This window comes from Emydura macquarii, unplaced genomic scaffold, assembly GCF_026122565.2.
Source record: "Emydura macquarii macquarii isolate MOO-44397 ecotype Brisbane River unplaced genomic scaffold, CSIRO-AGI_Emac_v2 contig_705, whole genome shotgun sequence".
In the NCBI taxonomy this organism is placed as follows: Eukaryota; Metazoa; Chordata; order Testudines; family Chelidae; genus Emydura; species Emydura macquarii.
In genome coordinates, this window is record NW_027130842.1 from 3,574,034 (window position 1) to 3,602,008 (window position 27,975).

A 27,975-nucleotide genomic window follows, 5' to 3' on the forward strand; every position below is an offset into this window, starting at 1 on the left:
GGGTGTGGTGAAACCTCCAGGGTAAGTATTAAAGCGGCAGCTTTCCAAATGGCAATAGCAATGTTAAAGAACTGAAGTAGGAACATCTAGTACTGCTACACAGAAGGAAAGCAGAATGGGGAAACTTGAAAAACCTGTGCCAGACCAAATGTTGTTTACATCATCTGGGTGCAGTCTTGCTCCCATTGAAGTCAATGGGAGTCTCTGGATTTAAAATATATTTTTGCTGTCCTCTTGGACTTGGCCACTGCATAGTTTTAAGACCAATGGGAAAACTATGAAGAATATTCCATTGTGTAAAGCTTTTGCATGAAAGCAAGGGCCAAATTTACCCTCTGTTATATGGTGCAATTCTCACTGTAGTAAACTGGAATTTCACCTTGTAATGTGCACAGAATTTGGCCCATGATCTGTAATTAAGAGTTTGTCTGTTCCTGTAGCTTATGCTGTACATGGTGTTTATAATCCTATCTGTGGTGTCATGATCTCTGCGCCAATCACTTGAGCTGTGATGTGAATAATTCACCAGAGAAGATATTTTGAATGATCCATGGTATGTCCCAGAGATATAATGCCTTTATTAAGTGTCCTAAGATGGCTGTTTGCTAGCATTGTTCTGAAAATACAAATGTGCTCTTGAAAAAACACCATTTTACAAAGAAACACGTGGTGTAGATGAACAGTTGCTTCGGTGAATGATTATGCAGTGGTTGTAAAAAGACAGGCATGCAAACTATAAGGTATAACTACTGACCTCACCATATTCATAGATAAATGTGAAATTAACTTGACTTGGTTTTTCCTTTTGTTCATCACACAAACAAAACACTCTCACACACATGCAAAATGTTTATAGTCTACTCAAGTTTTTATTCTTGTGTTAGGAAAGGAAGAGAGACAGTGAGGGAGAAAGAGTTTAAATATTTGGGAGGCTTTAAAATATGATGAGGAGGAAGATGTGATTTATAACTAACTTGATAGATAGGAGCACAAAGATTTCTATGCAACAAACAAGGGATGTAGACAGGCAACTGGATCCTGACCTGCCTTCATTAATCATGCAAATAGTTCCAAAATTACCCATGACCATAAATGCTTTGTTGGACTATGGCCCTCTTCAAGTAGCTTTGTAGACAAGTCCTATGCAGATTTTGTATACTAGAATAATAGGCAATTATTTATTAATTGCTTTCATTGGTTTAAACATGCAAATTCAATTAAGAAGTGATCAGTGCAATGCTAAAATAATGTAGAAGGGTTGAGGTTATGTGTTCGGTTATTGTGGAGTAAGGTGGTTTAGATACGAGGAAAGTGTTCATTGCTGTGCAGTAAACCTGGATGGGATTTACAAGGGGGATTTAGGAACCTAAATCCAAATTTTAGATGATCAAAATCTCCATTCAGCTGCTGCCTACACCTGTAGGCACCTAAGTTTCCACTGATAAAGTCCCCGAAGCACCTACATGTCATCTGCTGGGCATGCACGCAGCTGTCTCAGTGCTGACACGACTGAGCAGCTCGGCACCTAACTCATACCTGAGCTCCAGTGGGATTCAAAAAACATGTGTTCCCTTCTCCATCCCACCTGATACCTGATCCGGTGTATATATCCTCAGAGCACACCTACTAGATTAGGCCCCCCCCAAAAGACAGCAGGAGGAGGTGGCGGCGGCGGCGTGCTTTATCCCCTGCACTCCCAATTGCCCAGTGGTTAGAGCGCTCACTCAAGATGTAGGAGACCTGCATTCAAATCCCCACTCCGCCTGAGGGCAGCAGGGACTTGAACCCAGATCTGCCATCTAGGCTCCAGGCTAGTCTCAGTCTCTGCTGTTGAAACTGTTACACTTTGCATAAGTATCCCACAGCCTGGCTGAGTGTGCTAACCACTGGGCCTGGGTGCTTTAACCACTGGGGCACAGCGGGCGGGGGCTCCTCTGCCTCCTTGTTTTTTCATAGAAAAGGGCTTAGGCACCTAACTCCAGGAGAGGGTTTGTGGCTATGAAGCCCAAGTGCAGGGAGGTGCCTCCCTCCAGCCCTGAATGAGCTACCAAGCTCCCTTTGAGGGATGGGGCTTAGGCCACCCTTTTTCCTACTGACTAGCTTAGGCAGCTCCTGACTCAGACTGCAATCTTCTGTGATTCCCTGTCTTAGGTGCCTAGCTCTCCTCACACATTTGTATAAGAGCTTGGGCACTTGGGGCTGTGGAGTCCACTAGGTATGAGGGCCCCTAAACTCAGCATTACAACACCTAACAGTTAAGTCCTCTTTGCAGACCTAGCTCATAACTAAGCAATTCCAAGAAATCTAAGGGTTTGCTTAAATGCTTCTCTTTCATTTCGGAGCAGTAGTAACTGTATTTGAGCAGAAAAGTATTGTTTAGAATTGTATCTAATGATAAGAATCCACTGTCCTTTTGTGAAGGAAGTGGCTGTGGAGTACCTATCACAACCCAATGTTATCAATGGCCACATTCTGCCAATGTTACCCAGTCTGAGTAGTACCTTACTCTGTGAATAGTCCCATTGGGCAAGATTCTGGTCTCCTTACTCATGCTGAATACTGTCTTACTCCCGGAGCAGTCTCATTTAAATCAGTGGGATTATTTGCGGAGTAAAATACTACTCATCTTGAGTAAGGATAGTATAATATGGTCCTACAGGGTTTTTATACTTATAGGGAGAAAGCCTGGCCCCACTGAAGTCAATGGACATTTTGCCTTTGACGTCAATAGGGTCAACATTTCACCCTCAGTGCCCATTCATACAATGAAAATATGCACAGACTTAGTACAGCCCTGAGATTACTTCAGTTTAAACATTTTTAAGGGTTTACCAGGCAAGTTATATCTTCTGGAATGCAAATGGGAAATGCTCAAAGAAAACACAGTGAAAAGGGTATTTCCTCTGCAAACATCTGAAAAGATCAAGACCTAAAGCTCCCTACACAAATTCTAGTAGCTACAGAAGCCATTACAAACTGATTTAGAAGGTATTTTATTAAGTTACTGGTTGAAAGTTTTGTAGTTCTCTTTAGTTCTTTTGCTTTAGTTTCCACCTGAAAGTCTATTTGATGAACTGCCTGCTTTCAGCACATCTTTCTCTTTAATAGTAGCCACATAAATTCCCAACAAAATAGGGTTTTTACTCAGTAAATCAACAGGTTCCTTGCCGGGAACAGGCAGGAATGACTTCAGCAGCAAAAATCTTTTGTATGCTAGTCATTACTTTCCTTCTTTGGTGTCACAGTGGAACTAAGGTTCTGCAAATAGCAAAAGCTTGTAATCATCAGTTTATTTTTTATATCTTGTCTGCACAGCCTTTGAAAGTCTCATCTTGTCCCTGAAGAGTTATACATTGACTTCTTACTGTGCTGCCCATTGTGGCTCACTGCCCCTTCCCTGTAAGAGCATAATTTAGAAACCAGATTCTCCTCACAATTGAGACACAGAAATTGAGAGATATTTTGTATCTCCTCCTACTCCCCCCATTGCACTATGTCTTTAATTTCTCCTCTGACTGGAAATTCCAGTATCATAAAGTTTATTTGGCTCTGGCCTGATTTTTCTAACAATGGGGTTTTTATTTTTGTAGAGATGGAATCTTTACCACCAATTTTTCTCTGGCCATTTCTGTCTGCCTCAATCTCCTACCTGATGTTTCCAAAAGATCAGCATACAAGAGATTCAACTTCATTACTAGACATTTTTCTCCCAGAGCTGATTGTGATTTGTCTGTCATTTTAGGATTTCAGGTAGTTCCCAGCTGGTTGGTTCCTCTAATCTGGGAGTCAGAGGAAAATGAGATGCCAAAAGGATCTGCAGAACAAAGGCTGGAGTGGAAAACATGGCTTTACACCATTTTTTCTCCTCTCTCTCACCTTTTCCTCCATTGCTGGGAATTAGAAAGCTTGTTCCTCCTATCTAGGGGTCTGTGATAATCTTTCTTTTTCCAGGGATCAATTATCCAAAGTGTTTGCTGTGGAACTCTGGTATTTTTAAACTTCTTCTCAATGGTCAGACTCTTTTCTCACCCTTGTTTTTAAAAATACCCTTTTCTTGAAATGGGCATTGCTAGCATTAGTTTAATGATTATTCAATAGCACTTTTGGTCTAATTCTTGTACAGCTCAGATAGCCAATATAACTGCGTAATGACTCTCATTTGAAAATCAGCTGCACTGGCTGTTTACCCCAAATTTCCCCAGAACAAATTAGTTCCACATCCACTGTGTAGAAATGCTAAAGTATCACAAACCCTCCCTCCCCTCAAATTACTTTATCTTTTGTGTTTATAGAATTTTCTGTGGGCTGCAGATCAGTGTTGAATAAACAAACAACTCTCTCCTATACAGTTTGTGTATGTCTCAGCTGTTGTGATTCACTGAGGATTATTGCTGTAGGAAGTTATAAAATAATATTAACCACTTAAAGAGTGCTGTTTGAGTTTTTTCTGAACCATCCTCACAATAGTATGAAGTAACAAAGTGATATTTTCCTTCTTTACAGAGGAGGAGTCAGGAGTTCCTGATTCCCTTTTCTGTGCTGAAACCAATGGTTTGTGTGCCACCACACACTAAAACAGAAGTTCAAAAGAAATGTATACAGAAGCAACAGTAAAAGGAGAGAAATATTCAGGATATTCTTCAAGATGCTTGCAGCTCCCATATAATGCCAGTAAAGATAAATGTTGAGCTCAGTAACTACAATGCTTTATTAAATAAAGAGCAAATTCAGTCACTGCTGACCTGTTGACTCTTGCCATTTCTTGTTTAATCTCATACTTCTTACATCCAGAAGCTGATCAATCCACAGCAATGAATACAGGGCCAGAGCCAGAATCCATGAGCAATGAAATCTTGTTTGCTGAGAATCTAAAGCTCTGTTCAGGTTTCAAGCGCCTCAGTCCCACATGGTTTCCTACCCTATCCCTTTGAGGGGAATGTCTCCCCACCATCTATGTTTGGTTAACTTCTCTCCCACCCCTAAAACTACAAACTACTCAAAGTGAACAAGTTATTGGCCAGAGTCTCCCTTTGCTTCCTAAAGGGACTGATTCATCAGAAGTCTGTTGAATTTTGGGGAGTGGAAATAAAGGATCAGGCCCATCTCGACTTCATATTTTGGTGAATATCAAAATTCATTGTCCTTCACTGTAAATATTAGCCATGAAACTGCCTCTATCAATACACCTCTTTCTCATCAATAAATTGTGGTGTTCACCTCCACAGTTGATGTGCATTTAATTAAAAAGAATATAACACTGTACATGTGATAATTGTATCCCTCTCCTCTAACAGTTATATGCTGTATGTCTTCATAATTTGAGAGTTCGTGTTTGATAAGGATAATAGGATTTGGTCTATACCTTTTTTCATGTAAAACAAAAAATGGAATATTAGAAAACTAGGATATATAATACAGAAAACAACAAACAAACTTTATTGCTTTTAACATATTTTTAGTTTACAGTATTGTGGAATGTGAAATATATCTGAAAATGTTTTATCAGATGTGGTTGTCTTGTTATACAAGCCTTATGGTGGGAGGTTGTGTGAGAATGCATAGGTGTGCATGTATATTATACACACATACACACTCACACATGTTCCACTCTGAAAGTAATAGATCTAAATGAAAGAGCCCAAGAAAGGATTTTGTTTTAACTTGCTTATTAACTCAAAATTCAAATTCCAGCAGTTCAATACTATAGAGACAATTGGATACTATAGTGATGTGGGCCACGAGAATATCTAGATAGGGGTAAATAGAGGTGAGATTCCCATGCCAACTCTGGCCCTTTGATACCAGGTAAAAGGGCTGGAATGGCATAATGGAGCTGCAAAAGCCCTAGATTTGGGGGAAGTAGAATTCCAATGGTGCAGGAACTGAAGAATACAGAAGCAGGCCGACTTTCAAGGAATCCTGAGGTCTTGGCATAGGGGACATGCCAAAGATGGGGTTAAGAGCAGAGGAGGTTGGTCATGGGTGGAGCCACAGTACACAGATTATGGATGTTTGGACAGTGCCGCTGCCCATAGGACAACCTAGTGAGGTTGGTATAACTTAAAACAGTTCCTCAGGACTCTCTAAGTTACAGCAGGGGTCTCTCCAACCCTCAGAGCAGCTCAGAATCTGAAGGAGGAAAGGATGGCTTAAAGACACTTTAATCCCCCTCACCCAGGTGCTAATCCTGTGCTGCTCCTCTAGCAGCACAGAATCTCACCCAGGATTTGTAAAACTGCTGAATTGTGGTGCGCGTTACACAGTGATAATACTTATTTATGTATTCAAAGACAGCTTGTTTTTCTTATATCTGGCTCACCTTTGACAATTTAGCAACTAAAATATGCAACAAAAGCATTGAGAGTAATGAAAATTAAAATGGCCTGTTAAAAACCAGGATGTAGTTTTCTCTGTCTTGTCTCTGACCCTAAGTGCTATATGTTTTTGTGAATAAAAGAGGAAACAAAGTTATGAAATGGTGGCTGAATTATTGGCAATGGTGGCATAAGGTGGGCAGGCAGGATTTGTAGGCAACCAGATACCTCAGTTAAACTAAACAAACACAAATACAAATACAAACTAAACAAATACAAACCCACATATCAGGCTACCTGGTTTTCCTGAGCTGCTTTGCCTCAGGCAGATATGGTTTGTGTTGTCTGGCCCCATAGCTGATTGCCTGAGACATGAAAGAGCTCATCTGAACTTAAATAAAAACATAAAGGCTTGAAACACCAATACCAGAGCCATCCCTCACCTCTAATTGTAGGAAGTAATGAAGCAATACAAAATGTTTTAATAGGTAAAATAATTAACTCTAATAAACCCACATTAAAGATGAACATTCAGAACAATTTAGATCTTCTATTCTATAACTCCAACACTATATTTCTACTTGCATAAAAAAGTTTCCAAGCCTTTCTACTCATCCCTGGTCATAATACTCTGTAAAAATAAGATAGTCTGTATGTATCTCTGGAATCCAAATAATAAAACAACAGTAAGGCACCTCTCCTGTTGTTTCTAGTATTTATGGGGAAGAATACAAATATGAGGTCTTGACATTGCCCAAGATCTCATCTTCATAATTGGGGAGGCAACAGAAGAAGAATCCCAGGCCTATTTCCATAATGGTGGTGGTCCAGGCAAAGCCATAGGCCCAGCTGAACATATTGACTCCCTCCAGGAAAATTTCTTGTGTGAACTTCACTGGATAAATGACCAGGCCTATGATGGAAAACACAGCTGAAGAAAGAGAAAAAACAACCAAAAAAAAGGTCAGAATGAGTGATTAAATTGGGATCCATTAAAGTTTCTGCCTTCATGTTATCTGTAGCTGAATACACTTTTGTTTTAGAGGTTTGAGGATTTACTATTTGGATGGACTTTCCATTGATTTTAATTGAAATTTCCAAGTGGTGAGTGGCTATAGATCTGGGCATAGACTCCATGTTTGAAGAGTCAAATAAGGCATGTACCAATTTTAGAACAGTTACCATTTTAAAAAGCAAACTTTTCTTTATATGCAGTCTTACCAGCAACAAAGAGTAAGCCTCCGATTCCTCGTATGAAGTTGAACCGAAGCGTACTAATGGCGAATGCTATGATGGCCAGGGCAAAACAAATGACCAGAATGATATAGCCAAGAAGGAATGTGGCAGCAGCAGCTCTTCCCCAGGCTGAAATCAGAAAGAAAACATATTAAGGGAAATTCGTGTCTGCCTTAAAAATGAAGTGTTTTCATTTCAAACAAATGTGAGAAGAGTGTAAAGTCTCAAGGAGAGAACACAGACACCTCCTCCCCTTTGGTTGGTTTAGAATATACAAAGTGGTTCTGATCCAGCAGAAAGTTAATGCAAAATGTATGATGTTTAAATGAACATTAATTCTGAATAGTATGTGATAGGAATTTCAAGCATGATTCCTATTAAGTATCAAGCACTGAGGCAGAAAAAGCTGACCATCAGGACACCCAGATAAAAACCGTATCTTATTTCACTAATACAGAGCATTTGTTCAGCAGTTGGTAGTCATGGCTGTGCTGTATATATCTATCATGGCACCAATGGGTATTATGTCTGGGCATCAAAAGAAAAGGAGACTCTTCCTCAACATTTTTTTCTATATTAGCATGCTGTGCTGGTATACGAACATCAATGTTTGGCATTATTTGACAAATCTAAAACATCAGACACAAACTATCAGGTATAGATCAGGACCTGAAGATTTGCATGTGGAGGGCACCTCTCATGTATGTCTTTTCCTCTTGCTTATCCGCCAGGTCTTTTAGCATAGCGATGACAGCTTCACTTTCAGATACCAACATCAGTAATTATAGAAATAATCTGTGGCCAGATCCATAGGTCCTTACTCAGATAAACTCTCACTAAAATTAATAGGTGTTTGAATGAGTAAAGACCCATGGATTTGTCCCACAACACATAAGAGCCAGCTGGATCTTAGTTTCAATCTCTGTCATGTCACATGTTTAGTTGTAGCTATGTGCCCCAGATCTGTACAAAGATTCTTGCTCTAGTGGTGAGATTTTCAAAAGAACCTAAGTGACTCATTGACTTTCACTGGGACTTGTGTTCCTCAACCAGCGGAGCCCACCCAAAATCTATAAAGCTCCACATAAGTGCAATAAATGATCATTAGATGTCATGATGAATTCAGATCTCCCAGACCCTTAACCTTTTCTCTCCAGAATGCACTAGGCCCTCAGAACTCAAGATGTTTGAAATACATGAATGGTGAGATGATCTTTGGGCCCAATGAGCCTTGGTTGGGGGAGGAAAAATCAAGGCCAATCCTTGGCTTCCTTGTTCCATTCAAGAGCAAGTCCCAAATGTACTTTTTGGTTATAGTTGGTTTTTTTCTTTTTCCCTGTTGTGTTCTGTTAAATACTATACCAAAAGACTTCATGATGTGCTCACTTCTTGAAATACATCATATTGGCACAATGAAAGGAGTGCACACTACATAAAAGCAGTACTAGACTACAAGAAATGGACTTGTGCTCATATGGTCTACATTCTTTTTCTCCTTAAGAAGCAAAGAAGCAAACAAATTACATGCAACCCTGTTAACACAATACAAGATGTTGCAGTATAAGAACCACACAGCACAAGGATATGCAGAAGCTAAGGCTCCCATAAGACTGTTAGTTACCTTGTCTGTATTTCTCGCAGCAAGTATTTCCACTTTACTTTTTAAATGGGTTATGTTTTGTTACAGTATGCCATATAACCTACAGGATGTGCAACATGATAGACTTAACAACGATTCCTGTGGCATTGAATTTAATATATAAAATCTCATTTAATGCAGCTATTTCTGAGGTGATATAACTAACTAACACCAGGAACTCTACCAGCAATAGAGTTACTGCAGAAGCAAGAGAGCTGCAAAAGCTGCTGTAATCAGGCAGCTAAGGATTCTTCCCAGCATGAGGGAATCCCTAAGTGTATGTCTACATTGTAGTCAAACACTCACAGCTGGCCCATGTCAGCTGACTCAGGGTCACGGGGCTCCGGCTATTCGGCTATATAATTGCAGTGTAGACATTTGAGCTCAGACTGGAGCCTGGGCTCTGGGATCCTTCCCCCTCATGGCCTGATATATCAAGCTGTACACCCCTTAGGGCATGCCAGCTCTATGTCACCCCACCCAGCACAGGAAATAAGTTAGGTTATGCCAAGTGAGGGGGATGTGGCCACTGCGCTGATGTGCTTCAGCAAGCCCCAGGTAGCGTAATGGGCCTTTGGGCTTTTAAGTTGCTCTAACTGCATAGTGGGGCAAACCAACCCCCAACAACACTGGTGACTGGGAAAACGCAGAAGTGGCAGCCAGCCATTCTCCTCACTCTGGGTTCCAGACCAAGCACAGCAAAACTGGGGGGGGAATTCTGATCCAATCCCTGGTCTAGCTCCCTTTCTCTCGCCAGTTCATTCACCATCGGTATGATGAGACTGCCTACAATGGCATGTAGCCGATCTGCAGTTGCTAGCAGCAAATATCTCCAGTGGCTGGTGATGGACACTAGATGGGGAGGCCTCTGAGTTACTACAGACAATTCTTTCCCAGGTATCTAGCTGGTGGGTCTGGCCCACATGCTCAGAGTCTAACTGATTGCTGTATTTGAGGTCAGGAAGGAATTTCCCCCCAGGGTAGGTTGGCAGAGACCCTGATGTTTTTCGCCTTCCTCTGCAGCATGGGACACGGGTCACTTGCAGATTTAAACTAGTGTAAGTGGTGGATTCTCTATAACTTGATGTCTTTAAGCCATAGTTTGAGGATTTCAGTAACTCAGCCAAAGGTTAGGGGTCAGTTACAGGGTGGGTGAGGTTCTGTGGCCTGCAATGTGCAGGAGGTCAGACTAGATGATAATGATGGTCCCTTCTGACCTTAGAGTCTATGAGTCTATAATCTCCCAGTGCTTTATGACCCCAGTTCCATTTCTATTAATTACATTTCACTATTTTTCCCTCAATTATAAAACTGTTTTCTCCCTTCCCACCCCCACTAATTGGACTGGCTTACCACATCCCCCCGTCTTCCTTCCACCACTCAGCTGCATTGCTTTCCCTCTGTACAATGGCTCCAGCCAACATACTCCCCTCTCCCAATAGCCAACCTCTTTTCAGAGCAAATGTAACATTTGTTGATGTCATCATGAACTAGCAGCAAGAGCTCTGGGGAAAGATGGGTCTGAAGTCCCACTCTCCCCTACCTCCACCACTGCACTGGCAACAAATATTTTCCTGGTGCTCAGTCTTTGTTTCTGGGAGAGTTGATGGTGGAGTTCTTGCCTTATGAGAAGCGCAAGTGCCAGGCCCCTGCTGTTTGGTCCAAGGAGTGGGTGGGACTTTCCTCCACCCTGCTCCCCACCTCTTCATGAGACTAAGCAGTTTTTTCTCCTGATAGTATTGCAGATGCCATGACTCTGTATGACGGCATACTGGGAGAGACTGGTATACTCCCTGCCTTAAGGGTTATATGGTAAGAGCAAACATGCTCACCGCAGGACTCTTAGATCTTATGCATTGCTTAATCACATAATTATTGCCGGTTTCTGACTCCATCTTCTGCAGAAGAGGAAAGTTTTAAATCAAGGTTTTAAAGATTTTAAGATTCTGTGCTTGGACTAAATCTTTCTCAGCTGCAGAATACTACAATGGAGATCTAGACTTTTTGTTAGTGAACTCTGTTAATTTTTATATATATTCAATTTTTTTGTTTTTGATAGGGTCCAGTTTGATGATGTTTTAGATTAACCCAGGGCTATGTTGTGAAAGGGACCTGGGTGTCATAGTAGACAGCTCAGTGAAGACGTCTAGTCAATGTGCAGCTGCAGTGAGAAAAACTAACAAAATGTTAGGCAGCATGAGGAATGATCAGGAGAATAATACAAAGAATATTATAATGCCTTTATACAAATGAGTGGTACAGCCTCCTTTGAAATGTTGTGTGCAATAATGGTCACCCTCTCTCAGAAAGGATTTTGCAGAACTGGAGGGGATTCCAAGAAGGGTAATGAGAATGGCTGAGGGAATGGAAAAAACTCTCATATGAACAGTGATTGAAAATATTGGGACTGTTTTCCTCAGAAAGGAGATGAATAAGAGGGAAGATGATAAAAGTATATTCACTGATGAATGATTTTGAAAAGATAGATCAGGATCTTCTGTTCTGTCTGTCTCAGATCACAAGAACAAGGGGACAATCAAGGAAATTTAAAGGTAGAAAATTCAAAACTGATAAAAGGAAAATCTTTTTCACACATGGAGGTGATTAATTCACTGCCACAGGAAGTCACTGAGGACAAGAACTTACTAAGATTCAAAGAGGGATTTAACACTTACAGGATATCTAGAATATCCAGAGTATAATAATGAATGATACAAATTTTAGAAGGGATAGTAAAACTTCTGCTTCAGGCCTTAGGCCAGTCTCTACCTATTAGAGATCAGGAGGATATCTAACATGGAGGCTGAATATCCCATACCTGCCTACTATAGTTTCTTACACCTTTTTCTGAGGCATCTGGTATTGGCCACTGTCAAACACAAGATATTGGATTAGATGGACCTCAGGTCTGATCTAGTGTAGCAATTCCTATCTGGTCTTAAGCAAGCACCCAGGCAGGGCCAGATTTACACCTTACGTGCCTCTAGGCATAGCATCTTCACCCTCCCACCCCTGCCTACAGCTGACCTTTGTGTTTTCTGCACGGGGGGGATGATGAGGTAGAGAGGGGCTGGCTGGGCCAGCTCCATGTGGGATGGGAAAATGGGGGTGGGAGAGGGGCTGGGGCAACAAGCTCAGACAGCTCCAGGAGGGGGGAATATGTTCACCCTTGGGCTCCGGCTTCTGGCCTGGCCAGGGGGCAAGGCCTCGGTGGGGAAGAGGAGAAGCATGCCGGTGGGGCCTCAAGAGAGAGGAGGAGGAGCAGGGGTCAGGGCCAGAGTTCCAGAGCTCGTGCGGGGTCCCCAGATTGGCCGGGGCCCCTGGACACAGGCCCTGTTGGCCTGTGCGATAATCCACCACTATTTAGGTGCCCCTAGAACACCGGCACCCCTAGACACAGGAAAGCAAAGGCAGTAATACCACGAAGCCTCCATACAGCCACATTAGTGCTCGCTGCATTGTGGCTGGAGCATGAGGGGAGGACCATGAGCAGGTGGACAAGGAAGGTATGAGAAGATGGCTAAGCTTTCATACCCAATAAAAGTTATTTCTCCCTGAAAAAGGAGGGAGGAAAGAAAAAATTGTGACTCTCTGAGCAAAAGCTCAATCTAGTTTAAAACTCATTGGGTCAAATCCATCCCACATGTAACCTCACAATGTGGGGTTGAAAATTATGATGTTGCACTAGTGTAAATGTGGGCAAATGTGGTCCTAAGTCTCTTCACATTTTTATTTATCCACTATGTTTTTATGTTTTGCTTTAACACCTGGGTAAGTATAAAATACCTAACTGCAAATGTTGTCATTTCATGAAAACGTGCAATTCAAGCCAACAAATATACACAAACTCAGTATACATGAGACAGAGAGGTCACAGGTTCTAGTCCAGCCCATGTAAAATTGAAACTAAACAAAACACAGAGAGCACCAGAATTTACTTAGCCTTCATGATGTCAAGCTAAGTCCATAAAAACACACAACTATTTACCTGAGATCAGTTTGCTTCAGATGAAAAAACTGTAGAGTAATTTTATGTGATTAAATGTGGTCAGCAGAGCAAAAAAACACAGAAATGTATACCACAGAATCCCTTAATACTAGAGCAGGACAGGAAATGATTTTCCTGTCCTGTGAGAATTTTTGAAATTTTGAACGTTTTCCATCCTAAAACAGGAGAAAAAGTCAAAATCTCAGATTGTCATGAATTGAAAATCCAAGAAAAATTTTGGAATGGGTTGATCAAAATGTTTTGTTTCAATTTTGACTTGTATTAGAACAAGTAGACAAGAACCCAAATCTTTATTTTCATGTAAAGCAGAGTGAGTAATGGTCCATCTAGCTATATTTATTTGGTTTGTGAATAGTTAGGCTATCCAAAGGAAATGCTGTAGTAACAGTGTAACTGGAAATCAAAGAACTGGGTGTTCTTTGATAAGGCAAGACTTCAGTCAAATGTGGGTTTATAGACTTTTATTAGGGATTCAGAACAAGCTAGGTAAGTTGCTGACTTTCTGATTTCCTGACTTACCTCCTCATGTATTCCAGTTTTAGGTGCAATTGAAGGGCTGCTTTATACACAAAAGGAAGTAAACTTAATTTGTGAGGCAATGTCTGCTCAGTGATGCCATGAAACCCACACTGACAATTTTTTTTTTCATGTTTCTTGTTCCAAATGTCTCTGATAACATAGAAATAAGGGGCACAATACATTGAAAATACACCTCATAATCGAATTACCTCGTACAAAACAAACCAAAGATTCTGGGTTCTTGTACAGTAGCCCACATTGTGTACAAGTACTCACATACATCGCAATCCATCTCCTCATTGTGTTTATTCATGGCATGGGTACTTCACTTCATGAACTACCAAGCACCCTAGGCCTGGTTCATCAGAATGAAATCATGGAGAGCTCAGATCTAAATCTCCTTGTCCGATTAATAAGATTACCATTCCTCAACTTTTCATTCCTTCTGCACTGAAGCTGAACACGTAACCAGCGTTTAAAAGAAAAATGAATCTATTGTCAGCTCTTCATACCTTTCAGCAATCATTGACATTCTCATTAAATGATCATTTTAATAGAGATTGTTCAATCAACACCCTGTGCAGCCCCAGCGTGACACTGTGGTGAGTGACAGAGCTATGTTAAACAAGAATGGCTTTAGTTTGTTTTTTTTTTTTTAAAAAGGGAAGACTATATGAAATGCCAAAGCTGCATTGAAAATGGAATAATACTTTGATCCTAAGAACATCCCCATCCCAGAGGGCAAGGGGCTCCCCAGTATCTAGCAGTGAGTCTCAGCTGGCCTGACCCAGCTGAGTATACCCGTCACATTCTGTATCTAACAGGTGTCATGTAAGGTATCGTATGCAAACTGGTAACATGCTGGGCATTAATATTATTGCACGGTGTATGTTTAAGTGATATATGAAAAGCTAGAAATGTGCTGGCCATATGTTCTTAAAATGCGTTTGGCAGGTAGTGCTTAAGACCACCCACCCTAGACAAAGGAATGGGGTTCCGCCTGCTCAGGCATGTCTTCAGTGTAAATTGAGCAAGGAGAGTCAATAGAAACACATTTACATAAAAGGTAAACAGAGCCATCAAACTAGCGAGTGGGGGAGATAGCCATTTAACTATCCCAATGGGGTAGGGAGAGGAGACTGCGAAAATTAACATGGTGTCAGATCCCTGGTGGACACAACAAGCTGAGTCCCAGGCAGGCTTCCTGACTTTGGAAAACAAAGATAAATTTTGAGGTTATAAGCAGATAGAATGAGCTATTTTGGCATCTTTCACCTGTTGCCCAAGTACTTTGGGCTCAGTGTTGGATCCCGGCTCAGGACTGGCCAGCCATGCTGGAAGAATGACTGTGGTGAGAAATCTACTTTGAAGAAAAGATTCTAGTTCGTTTTACTCTTAGAAGCATGTTTTTACTTTTGTTAGTAACCATTACCACCTTAGTTCTTTTTACTTGGTACTACTTCAATATCTGTTCTTTGTTAATAAACTTAATCTTGTTTTATTACAAAACCATCTCAGTGCAGCATTTCAATCTGAAAAGTCAAACCCTCAGCTAAACTAACAGGCTGGCACTGTGTACCGTCTGGGCGTCTCTTTAAAGGAGCAGCCACTTGATAAGGTTTTGTGAGTGCTACAGTGAGAAGCTGAGCACCGTGGAAGAAATGGTTTTGGAGACATTTGGAACTGTGAGGGCTGTTGGTGTCACCCTGCAAGGAGTAACCAGACTGGTGGAAGCCAGGGTTGTGCTGTAAGCAGGCTGCTAGGGGGAGGGCTCTGAGCCAGAGCTGCAAGGCACAGAAGCACCCAGGGTTACAGGGCAGGAGGTGACACAATCCCTTAGTGGTCCGGTTGAACCCCAGAGCTTCATAAATACCGCATTCTGGTGTACCTCCCAGCTACCCACAAAAAGTAGAATGGCCGCATGCGCAACTATATATTTTTTTAACCATTCACCATTGATTACATGCCATCTTTCTCAAGCGTCACCTATATACAGTCATTAATGAGAATAGGTTCAAAGAGTTGGACCAGTTTTGTCTCTTTGTTGAAAGGGAGAGAGGTAGTCATTTGTTTTTGTTTTTAGGAAATGATCCCATACTCACTGAACTTAGATTTCCCAAACTGATGCACTCCAGTAGAGCTCAGCAATTAACGCAAAACATTGGTTTCAATTTCAGACATAGAACACTTGAACTGTGTGTTCACACCCTTTTGTGTTTTCTTTCCGCAGATCTGCTAGAGAGGAAATTACTGGCAGGAATGTTTGCTGGAAAAACCACATTTTACATGATCGTGGGAGAATGTTTGCAGGCACTGAATGTGAGTATTCACACCAGACACCTGGCTATGGCTTGTCTTCACTGCAAAGTTACTCAAGTGTTGCCCCTAACTCAACTCATCTCCACACCCAAAAACCCCTAACTTGAACATGGCGGTGCTTTTAATGCAAGTTGGCTGGCCTGTCTGGGGAGACAGGCTAAAGCTTGATTTAGCACAATTTATCATCTGCTAACATGACCATTCTGCAGTGTGGAGGCAGGCTAGTGCCAACTCGAGTGCCACTAATCTTCCAATGCCTTCCCATAGTTCCCTCCTCCATATGCCCAGAAAGGTCAGACAAGTTTTCCCAGAATTCACTGGGAAAGAATTTATGAAGCAGCTCCAGCTTACTTACTGCAGCGCTATGTACCATGAGATGTGCCCCAAAAATCTCAGTACCACACACCAGTGCAGTGTCAGTGTGGACACAAGCAGCTCGATTGTTATTTGTCAGTATTGCTGCTCTCATTGAAGAGGAGTTACTCCTCTCGAGTCAGCCTAAGTGTAGATAACTTGAGTTAACTCTGCTGTGTAAACATACCCTATAAGAGTTATTCTTATTCAGTCATGGAACAAAAAGATACCATGTCACGTGGCCAGAATTTCCAGCATTGAGGGTTTAACGTTAGAAAGTGAGGGCATCCTGCCCTCTGGAATATAGGACCCTTTAAGATGTCAAATTGAATATCCACTAAACACTCCTTAAAATGTGGCCTTACATCTCTATTTGGGCACTTAACTGATTTTTAGAGGTGCTGGTGATCACTCACCTGTTCCAACTGACCACAGCTATGGATTTAAGTACCTTACTTTAGTTTAGACACTCAAATTTAAAAATGTCGGCCCACATGTCCAGTCAAAAGAAACATAACAGAGCTCGTTGTGTGAATAACAAATGCTCCAGAGCAGCTTGTTGTTAGAAACCTAAAGGTACAGGCTGAAATCATTGGTTGGAAGTATTCTGTAAATATTTTCAAAAGAAGACTACACGCAAGAAAATCCAAAGCTGCTTGTGGACAATTTGCTAACAAAAAGGAGATGTATCAGTTGCATGATTTGTTATGAATTATTCCCCCATTCCTTGTTTTGAATTGGATGGTAATTAAAATGGATGCTTTTGTTTAATAACTTCATTTCACAGTAGAGTATTATATTGTGCAAATTATCTTCATTTAAACAAGAAACAATTTGTTAGCTTGCTGAGCCAACTGAGGAAACAGAAAACCTATTTTTTGGCTTCCACAAAGTTTTGCTGATGAGTAGTAATATATGTCAGATATATATGGCTTTATGGTCTAAGAGACCTTTCCTTCACCTGGTGACTTTAAAGGTATGAAGGTCCAGAATTTGGCCTATAACAATAACTTTAAAGAGCAAAAGGCAGGAGAAGAACAGCTGCTTTACATACAGAGTTTCTCTATCAGCAAAACATAATATTTATTTACAGAACACAGCTAGCTGCAAAAGGAGGACTCTAATTTAGCAGTGCTGTCCTGGGCTTTCATCATTTGGAATAAAAGTGTAATGCACCAGTTCTTTCATGTATGATATTACTGCTGGCAATCAGGGGCTTCTCAAACTCAAAACAGACTGTTTCTCATTAAAAGCAAACAGACCTTCTCTTCATATTTTTCTTTCCTGCCAGCATCATCTACACGCTCAGTCAACACATTTGTTAAAGAATCCTGAATCCACAGGTTTGACATGCCTGAAGACCCTTCTCCTTTTGAGGGAAGCAGTTCAGTTTAGGAACTATTTCAACTTGAAGAGTTTTTTGTTTGGTTCCCCCCAATTAGAGGGAGTGGTTCAGTTTCAGCTACTCTCCTCCCCACAGGCTTGACATGCAGAAGCTTGATTTAGAAGCTGAGTTCAACAAAGCTTTATGCTAATAAAATGAGGGATCCTCCTTGATGCTTAGTGCTAGGAAGGGAGCAGCACAGGGTGTAGAAGAATCATCAAAGGGATCAGAGAGAGTGAGTTAGGTATTAAAAGTAATGTGCATGCCAATACCTCAAAATTAAAGGCTTGGTCTGGAGAGAGGCACCAAGTACCCACAATTCACACAAATTCCAATTGTGCATATCCTTAGGATTATACCTTAATTTTACATGTTTTTATGCTGCAGTAATTGGTTTGCCTCATTCAGTTTATTTTGAGTTATATTTTAAGTAGGGCTTTTTGGGAAAAAAATTGTAACATATTAATAAGCCAATCAATTAATACCAATGTAGCATGTTATATCTGTTTTCTAGCTGTTATTACTATTTGGACAGAAGACTTTGTCAAGGATTAAAGATGAGTTGATGAAAATAACCTACAGGTTAAAAGAGATCTTCTTTTATAACTCAGCCTTACAAATAATGACTATAAAGCAAAATAGCAGAGTGTGTCCTTTCCCCAAAGCTTGCTCTCATTCTTACTTTTGTAAAGGGTACATTGGGCTGAAGCACAACGTATTTATATCATTTCCAAAAACAAGTGTTTTTATCAGCTAACTCTCACTCTATAGTTTGCATAGCAAGAACAAACTGTGTTCAGAAACCTTGCTGTAGCTAGCCTTAATTGCAATGAAGAGTTTCCCTGGGAAGGGCGTGGCTGTGAATCTGGAGCTAATTTTCTGATAGAAACTAAATCCTTCCCACCCAAAAACCAAAAAAAGCCTACAGGGAGAGACATAAGTAGTATAAGTAGCACAATTACACAATAAAACAAGGCTCATAATATCACAGCTGGGCTCTCACTTCACATCTAGCTGTTGCGTGAATAGTAAATTCTGTGCGTGTTTTTTATTAAGGTTTGACCTTAAATAATGTTCCACTTTTTTGAGAGATGGTTTGGAAAGTAATGTGTGGCTAAGATCCTGTCCACTCTGCAGTCATTCTGCTGCAGTTCCCCACCTGTAAAATGGGGATACTAATGCCACCCTGCCTCCCAGAGGAACTGAAGGGATTAATGCATGAATGTTAGTAGGGTTTCCACTTACTACTGTGGTAAAGATCAGGGCTGGATTTAGGGGCAGGCAATCCAGATGACTGCTTGGAGGGCTGTTTTTGTTGTTAGCAACAAAAGGAAAATAGAATCTTTGAAGTAACATGTTTCAGGTATTTCGTATGAGGATTCATTTTTCACTAACCTCCTAGAATGTTCTAGGCCTTTGTAGAATCTCATGGAACCTTCTAAGACTTTCTGAGAACAACATTTTCCTCCAGCCTCCTAGAATGTTGTCAGCCATGCCCTCACAGGTATATAAAGGGCAGGGTGTCACCAGTCAGTCAGTGAGATATAAGAATAAAGTGAAGTGAGCTGCAGTATTGTGAACCTTATTTTATTGTGTAATTGTACTTGTTTTTTGAGACTTGAAGAGTATAAATGGCAACTAATAAAGGACATATTTAATGAGATATCTATTGAATCCCTATCTACGCAATAGTATAAAAGAAATACTGTTACTTCTTTTGCCATGCTTAACACATAATGTTTGATGACTTTCTAAAACTGCAGAACATAGACTTTTTTTCTCCTTAATACTATCTGTTTTCCCTCAGAGAAAATAAAAGATGCTCCTGAAGAAGCCTTCAGGAGCTCAGTAAAGGAAGCAAAAAACTCAATTGCAATCTAGTTTGCAGCAAGAGGCAAATTTGATGGGAAAATATCTGAAATAGAACAACATAGACCAGGCTTTAGGCAGTAGGAATCATTCCAATGCAGAAGAAATTGAGGAGCGAAGTGTAAATTATGGAAGTCCTATTATTAAGGAATTAGCAGATTTACCTGAAGATAAGAAATGGAAATGTGTGGAAAGTGGTAAATCATGCATGCAAATCATGTGTCAAAATTATGAAATGAGCTACAAATGCAATAAAAAATAAGGTATTCAAAAATCTAACAAAAGGAGAGTGGGGAGCCATTTGGTCTAGAGGCGGCCTTGGTAAGGGTCAGGTAAATAACTAGACTAGAACATGTATGCAGTGTTGTTGTAACTGTGTCAGTCCCAACATATTAGAGAGTGATGTGAGGAAGAGCTCCGTGTACATAAGCACCTCAGTCCAGGCTGCAGAAAGGCACCTAACTCTGCTGGTGATCCGTGAACTGGGTGAAGATAGGTATTCAGCCACCTTAGGTGCACACAGAGCCTGAAGCAAAATGGCCAGGGGAGTAGCAACCGCCCTTACAATCTTTAGCCTAGTGGTTAGGGTACTCAGCCAGGATGTGGGAGACCCTCTGTTCAAGTTCCCCTTCCTCCTGAAAGGATTTGCCACCTCCCAGGTGATTGCTCCATCCACCAGGTTATAGAATCGTTCTAACTCTTTCACTGGCCCAATTCATATTTAGTTATCCAATTGTTTGAAGCTGAACATGTTAAAGAGGAGAGATTTGGGGGAGGGGGGGTATACCAGAGTATTCCATAATCTAGTGGTTATAGCACTCACCTGAGAGATGAGAAGTCCCTGTTCAAACCCTTCTCCTCCTGACATGGAGGAGAGACTTGAACTGGTGGTCTCCTATATCCTGGTGAGTACCTGATCCACTGGTCCAAAGTCTATAACAATGTTTCTCAAATTGGGGGGTCCTGACCCAAAAGGGATTCACAAGACTATTGTAGGGGGGTCACGAGAGTGGCAGCTCTGAAGGCAGCACCGCAGCCGGCAGCAGCAGCACAGAAGTAAGAGTGGCATGGTATCGGGGGAAAGGGGTCATCACAGCCTGAAATATTTTCAAAGGAGGTCCCAGCAAAAAAAGTTTGAGAACCCCTGGTCTATAAGGTCAGTTGTTCCCCACCCCCATCCCCCAGCTGTTTTGTGTGAACTCATGTGAGGGGCCTGATCTGATAGTTGGCCTCTGAGCATCCCTACAGATTTGGGCTTCACACGTGACTTAGGCAGCCCAATGCTTATCCCTCCTCATTTGTGAGTTGGTGGCAGGATGCCTATTGTAAAGCAGTAGTGCACATGCTCAGCCCGGAGATAGGTGACCGGGCACCTGGAGTGTGAAGCTGTAGTGCGCATGGCCAGAGGAAAAAACTTGGAAGCTGAGTGAGTTTAGGCACCTATTAGGTTAGATGGTAGTCAAACAGGTTTTTGGTGGATCACAATGGTGCCTAAAGTCCTCTCATGGATTGCACTCATAATGCCTGTGCTGCAAAGTGAAAGGTGATTAACTGGTGCTACTGGCAGTGCTAGTTCCCAAAGGACTAATTCACCATGGTGGGTTGTGCAAGTCCAGCACTTCATGCTATGCTCTTTGAAAAGGGTGTAGCAGTGTCCACTCCCATATGCACTCCTCTGCTGGCCAGGTCTGGTGCTGTCATGTTGTTTGGGTGTACCTCTTTGCTGTAGCACTTTCTGAGAGAGCTATGATCTAGCTCCTGACAAGCTATTTCCATTTGGAAATACATGCTGCCTCCAGAATGCAAATAAATGATGCAGGAATGTCACAAAAGAGTCCCTGCACCAAGCAGCTTACAATATAAAGACAAACTCAGACAGCGAGAGGGGGTTCCACCTATCGTTGGAGTGTTTAAGGCAGTACTTGGCCACAATTTGATAAATAAACATAGAATTTCTTTGTTTCTCAAATATGATAGTATTATGTTCAACATTCAGCTACTTCAGTTACGCTACAGACATATTTTAAGAACTGGTGCATATGGATCTAGGGTCTATTTTACAATACTTTATAATCAGCATGTACTAGCCACTCAGGGGGCATTTGGCTTAAGATCTGTGACCTAAATAGAGATGAAAACTGTAAAAAGAATTACTATTTAGAATGGTTGTCTGTTATCATTTGTCTGTAGAACTTTCCCTCAACAAGACGTGGGAAAGTTTTATTGGCAGACAAACAGGCATTTCCAGATAAGAAAAAAGTTTATCCCTTGACTGTTTATCTACACAGGCAGTGAATCCTCTGTACAATGTAGAGTAAGCATTAGAATCTAGTACTGGATGCTATGTGTAAATCACCCCAAATATTGAAATTCCATTTGGCATGAGCACAAATTTTGTGGAGATTTTTCAAAATCTGCATTTACTCAATGCACATGAGCCTAACATTTCACGCTAAATTTGAAGGACTCAAATCTACACTTGTCCCATGCATGGGATTTTCATTAAAATTGAGGGAAGTTCTGCATGCAAAAGGACTGCAGGATTAGGCACGACATGAGAGTATAGACAGATTGTATGTATTGAGCATTCTTTCATCTTATTTGCACCACATTCAACTTAACAAAACAGGCGCAATCATTTTCCAGCAACAGGCAACAAGCGTGTTCAAACATCTCAGGAGCCTGCAGCACAATGCATTAAATATTTAAAAAGTGGCTAAGGCGTTCTGAGGCACACCTTGTTCTGGAGAGCTCATGTGGCCAACAGTCAGAAAAACAAAAAGTTGTTGTGCCAGCTTTTCACAAAGTCAGTTGTAAGCATGAGTTCACCGTAAAAAAAACTTTGCAAGCAGACACATTCAGTATTGTGGTATCATCCTTTCACCCAAGCTTTTATCAAAGATTCAGTGTACTATCCTTTTATTAACTTTATATTATGTAAGTGGTTAGCCACCATGGCACTAAAGTACAGCTTTATATTTTATTGCAGCTTTCTTTTTTGATCATCCATGGTAAACTTCCTTGAGGAAAAAAAAAACTACCTACCTTTCATCTGACGCTTCTTATAAGAGGCCTTTAGAAAAAGGAAATTTTTTTTTCCTGAAAGTTTGAGGTTATTTCAGCAAGATGTATTTGAGAAATAGGTGTGTGCACAAATAAGACAAAAGTATAATACTTTTAAATATCCTATCTCAAATGACTTGCTTTGGATTTAAAAAAAAAAAATTGTAAATGTAATTTGTTCTCAATGGAAACTAAGGTCTTAAGGTATATTTGGAAAGGTTGGGTAATTAAATTTGAATATGCAAAGCTTTTGAGGATGCAGTAGAGTTTATAAACTACTCAGACTCTCACTTTTCACAAAGTTTATAAACTTTCTGGGGCATTCAGAAGCTCTGCTGGAACATAGCCTGCACCAGTGGGGTTTGCAAGATCCACCACTTTAATGGCTTAGGTTCCAAAGGACTATAGCGGGGGTGGCCAAATTGTGGCTTTGGAGCCACATGTGACTCTTTTACAGTTAAAGTGTGGCTCGCAGAGCCCTCTATGCCCCCCAATTCTCTGCATACCAGACTAGGGTGGGAAGTTTGGGACTTCAACCCCGTGGGGTTGAACCCCGATGGGGTTCGGGGCTTCTGCCCTGTGGGAGGCATCTGCCAAGGCTCAGGGCTTCTGCCGCACAGGACACACCTGTCAGGGCTCCAGCACCGCAGGGAGGGAGGTCTCGGGGCCTCTGCCCCATGGGAGGTGCCTGCCAGGGCTCAGGGCTTCAGCAGGCACACCCCGCGGGGCAGAAGCCCTGAGCCCCACCACAGGACTGAAGCCCTAAGGCCCGGCAGGCGCATCTCAGCTCTCAGACTTCTGAAGATTGTTGTATGCGACTCAGAGAGTCAGTAAGTTTGGCCACCCCTGAACTATAGACTCTTCTTGTGGTCCCTGTGAGGCCTGTAAATTCCATCAGCTGAATCACTGAGGTTGCAAGAGATTACAGACTCTGCCGCTGCAGCCAGTGAAGTTTGTAAACTTCATTCCTTCCCAGTCTGATTAGGTGCAAGGACATTAGATTTTTCTAGTGAAGCCTATGAAGGATTTTATAGGGTAAGCCAAACTGCTCAGGTTCAAAGTATTTACAAGCTTGTCTAGGGAAGAATTTAATCTGAATTTGTATATTTTATTGAATAATGTGCATGGTCTTTATAATTAAATCAATGGAGATCCCAACCAGAAAGGGGTGTGCTAAGCCCTGCCCCTCTCTTGGAGACATGAGCCCAAGTCCAGCTGCAGGGAGGCGCCCCCCCAGCTCTGCTAATGGGAGAAACTTGGGGAAGACAGGCGTTTGACTGCTTAAATTGGCTGAGAGAGGACCCGCAAAGTGGCTGAGAGAGGACCTGCCTTATAACCTTTACATTAATGGATATTCACCCAGGATGTTGGAGGTCCCTGGTTTAAGTCCCCTTTCTACCTGTAGGGGAGAAGGGATTTGAATAGGGCTCAGCCAGCTCTCAAATGAGTACTCTAACCACGAGGCTAGAGAGTCATTCTATATTTTTTACTGCCTCAATTAATATTGAATTATTCACTTGCTTAATTCAAGTGGAACAATTTTGATGGGGGAGACTGAGGGAGCCCCACGTCAGAAGATTCCATAACCTAGTGTCTAGGCCGCTCGCCTTAAAAAATTGACAGATCCCTACTCAAATCCCTTCCTCCCCCTCAGGGGTGGGAAGAAACATCCTGGGTGGGTTCCCTAACCACTGAGCTAAAGGTTATAAGGGAGGTCTGGCTCCTCTCCCCCAGCTGCTTTGTGTCAACTCACCTGAGGAGCTGGATCTGACAGGTGTGATCAGATGCCACCTACCAGATCAGGCACACAGCTTAGACATCCTGTTGCCTATCTTTTCTTATTGTCTATCTTCTGCGGATCACTCTGGAAGACAAGCGTCCAGACGCCCAGAGTGAGGCAGCAGTACGTATGCTCCGGCCGGAGATGGGCACCACTCGCCCAGAGTGAGGCTGCAGTGCGCACGTTCAGAGGAAAGCACCTAGGTGCCGAGTTAATTTAGGCACCTACAGGATTAGGCATCAGGCAAATGGGAGTTGTGTGGGTCGTAGTGGCACCTAAAAACAGGACTTAGACTCCTGAGTCTGTGGGTTAGGTGCCTAAGTGCCTGTGTGGATCACATCCCTGGTGTATAGGGGGAAGTTGTACCCTTGTGGAACTGAATATATAACATTAATGTGGGATTAGCAGTACTAAATTTGTGCCAGGGTTTCCCAGGACTGAGCCCCGGCACCTTTAGGCTTGGTTCATAGCCCCGGCATCTCTGGGCTTGCTGCATCTGTTATGAAAGTAAAAAAATTGCTTGAGCCCCAGTCCCCAATTGCTGGAGCCCCGGCTACTCTTTCATTACAAATTAAGCACTAGGGATTGGGGCAGGGTACCCAAAGGGCATAAGGGGTGGAAAGCAACCACATCAAGAGCAGCACTGAGGAGACTCCTGAGGGTGGCCTGTCCAATGAAAGTGCCAGTGATGGGGAGGCCTAACCAGAGGTACATGGAGAGATTTGGGTTTCATAAAGGTGCCTATTCAGGACTGGGGAAGTGTTGTGCTAATTCTGGCCAAACAATGCTCCAGTCTTGTACTAGGTGCAGAGCTTTCTGTAGGTCTTTTCCATTTCTTCATTTCAGATTTCTGTCTGTTTGACTTGGGGTTTGGGGAGGGCTGGTAGACTTTGAACCTCCATTCACTATACACTCTTCTGAGGTTCAGACACAGACAGGAGTAAAGTGGGAATCCATGAACCAAGACTGTTGGTCTTTCCCCCCGTCACTCCGAATCAATGTTTTCATGTGTTCATCACTGGGCTGAAATCTGACACTGGAATTTATTATAATATAGTCTCTTGTGGGCTGATTTCCTGCATCTTTAATACTAGCTTAGTAGAGGCTGAAGGAAAAGTTACCTATCTGAAAAATGTATGAGTGTGCACAGATTTAAAACAGTTTCTTCTGCTCAATTATCTCTTAAAAGCTGAAGCATCTATAGGATCAGATTTCTTAGTGCTGGTCTACACTAAAAGCGCTACATCGGCGCAGCTGTACTGATGCAGCTGCACTGCTGTAGCATGTCTGGTGAAGACGCTCTATGCTCATGGGAGGCGATAGCTATGTCGGCAGGAGAAGCTCTCCCGCTGACATAGCACTGTCCACAACACTGCTTAGGTTGGTGTAACTCACATCACTCGGGGGTAGCTTTTTCACACTCCTGAGCGACATAAAGTAAGTGATAGTATAGACTTGGCCTTGGAAATGGAAAAGGCCTATTAAATGAAGGCATTGTTCTGCAGATGCAGAATAAAGTCCCCAATTAAAGCAAATAGCAAACATGCTGGAAAAATTCCACTAGCTCAGAGTGACTAACTTCTTTCTGACTGGTAAATCTTCAGTAGCTTTTCATTACCATCAGTCAATTCCTAGAAGGGCCAGAGAGTACAATTTGTGCATGGGTGGTACATTTTCATGACAGTTTTGGAAGGCTGAATCAAATGGATACTAAGGATCTGTTTTTCTACTGCTTTGCACCTTGCACAGACATTTACATATGTACAAGGTGGATGTAACATGCTACTAGTCTGATTGGGTAGTATTTATACACTTGCTTTGTACAAGCTTCAAACCAGTTGAGAATCAGGCCATTAGCAAAAGGGCCATTATGACCTGAATTAACATTATCTAAGGGACTTCGAGATCGAAGTTTTATCAAAACTGCTCCAAGTATGAAAACCTTCATTCAGACCCTTATCAAAGAAAAAACACTTTCTTCCTCTAGCTTTTTGTTTCATAACCACATCATGAGTGGTTTGGTGCACCCCGAGATACACCCACCGACACAATTCTGACCCCTTCTGCAACCTGATATTTATTGTGGACATCTCTGCTTCACAGCTCCTTTTCACAGCTCCCAACAGTTCCTTGCCAATGAGTTCATCTTGTTAAACCCGAGTTTACCTCTACATCTTGCTATTTATTATTTCTAGAACATGGCCTGCAATAATTATTCACTTCTGGAAATCAGAGACTGTAGGTCAGTGGTTCCCAACCTGGGGGCCAAAAGTGACCCACGGAGGCTTTCAAAGTGGCCCACGGCTCTCCTCCTGCTGGCTGCAGAAGGGAGCCACTGCCTAAGGACCCAGGCAGATAGTGTTGCCGTGGGGCTAAAAGACTGGTGCAGGCTCCTTGCTGCAGCCTCCCCCTGGCTGTAGCAGGGAGCACAGCTAAGTGCTCTGCCTGGGTCCCTAGGTGCTGGGGTCCCTGCTAGAGCCAGAGGGAAGGGAAATCAGCACACCCCTCCCCCGGCTCCATCAGAGAGCAAAGTGGTCTGCCTAGGTTCCCAGGCCCTGGGGTCCCTGCTGGAGACAGAGGGAGGGCAGCACTGATCTCCCGTCCCCCTGTCTGCAGAAGGGAGCCACTGCCTAGGGACACAGGTGGAGCACACGGGGCTAGGGAATGCATGCAGTTTCCCTGCTGCAGCCACGGAGATGGGAGATCAGTGGTGAGGCAGCCTCCTCACTGAACTCCTTCTGTCTGGCTAGAGTGGAGGTGGCAGAGTGGAGGGCTGGTGGCAGAGACCAGGTGACCCTTCATGGTTGTAAAAATGATAAATTTGGCCCTCGAGTCAAAAAGGTTGGGAACCACTGCTGGAGGTTATTTGTTATTTCTAAAGAAATTAATCTCACATGTTTTAAATGTTTCCTGCACTATATTTCCACGTATGTCTTTGTACCAGGAACAGACACATTATCTAGCTCTATGAAAATAGCAATCATCCCTCTTTTTTCCTAAAAAGATCACCCATGCTCCACGCTTTCTCCAAAACGCTCAATGTATTTGAATGGCGATCCCTATTTTTCTCACTAAATTGCCCCTATATCTAGCTTTCAAATACTGGAGGCATGAGTTGAGTGGGGTGAGCTCAGTCACATGGCCTAGATTCACACAAAGGGGTAGCGGGGGAGGCTGCCTGCCACCCCCAATGCAGTCACTTACCATACTCCATGAGGGAGGTGCACGTAAATTCAGGATCAGTGTCGATCTTTGTACAGCTTTCCCATAACGAGGCTCGATTCAGATAGGGCAACGTCTCTGACTCCAGCCAGCCCCTGCCGGCCAGTGCAATGAGGCCAAAGATGACCGCTATGCCTAAGAGCAGAGGCAAGATCCATCTGCACCTTGTGTAGTCGAGGCCGTACTTCACCATCTTGAAGGATGGCCAGTGGCGTCTCTAGAGGACAGTTGCACAAGCTGACGAACTTTTTCTGCTATTGACTCAGC

The 27,975-nt window shown here is 42.3% G+C and overlaps 1 protein-coding gene and 1 long non-coding RNA gene across 2 annotated transcripts in view; one reads left to right on the forward strand and one right to left on the reverse strand.

Annotated features, from left to right (window-relative positions):
- LOC137149152 (uncharacterized) overlaps positions 1-4,729 on the forward strand; it is a 28,486-nt gene extending 23,757 nt beyond the window's left edge. Inside the window, exon 3 of the long non-coding RNA XR_010918681.1 lies at positions 4,504-4,729. This is a non-coding gene — a long non-coding RNA (uncharacterized lncRNA). The remainder of the gene's footprint in view (positions 1-4,503) is intronic.
- A 1,937-nt stretch (positions 4,730-6,666) lies between these two features.
- Positions 6,667-27,901, reverse strand: LOC137149153 (p53 apoptosis effector related to PMP-22-like). The gene is made up of 3 exons (XM_067542527.1): positions 27,691-27,901; positions 7,536-7,679; positions 6,667-7,245 (listed from the first exon to the last, which is right to left on the reverse strand). Exons 1-3 carry the CDS (start codon positions 27,899-27,901, stop codon positions 7,031-7,033), a joined length of 570 nt encoding a protein of 189 aa, XP_067398628.1. The 3' UTR covers positions 6,667-7,030.
- Between the last annotated feature and the right edge of the window lie 74 nt (positions 27,902-27,975).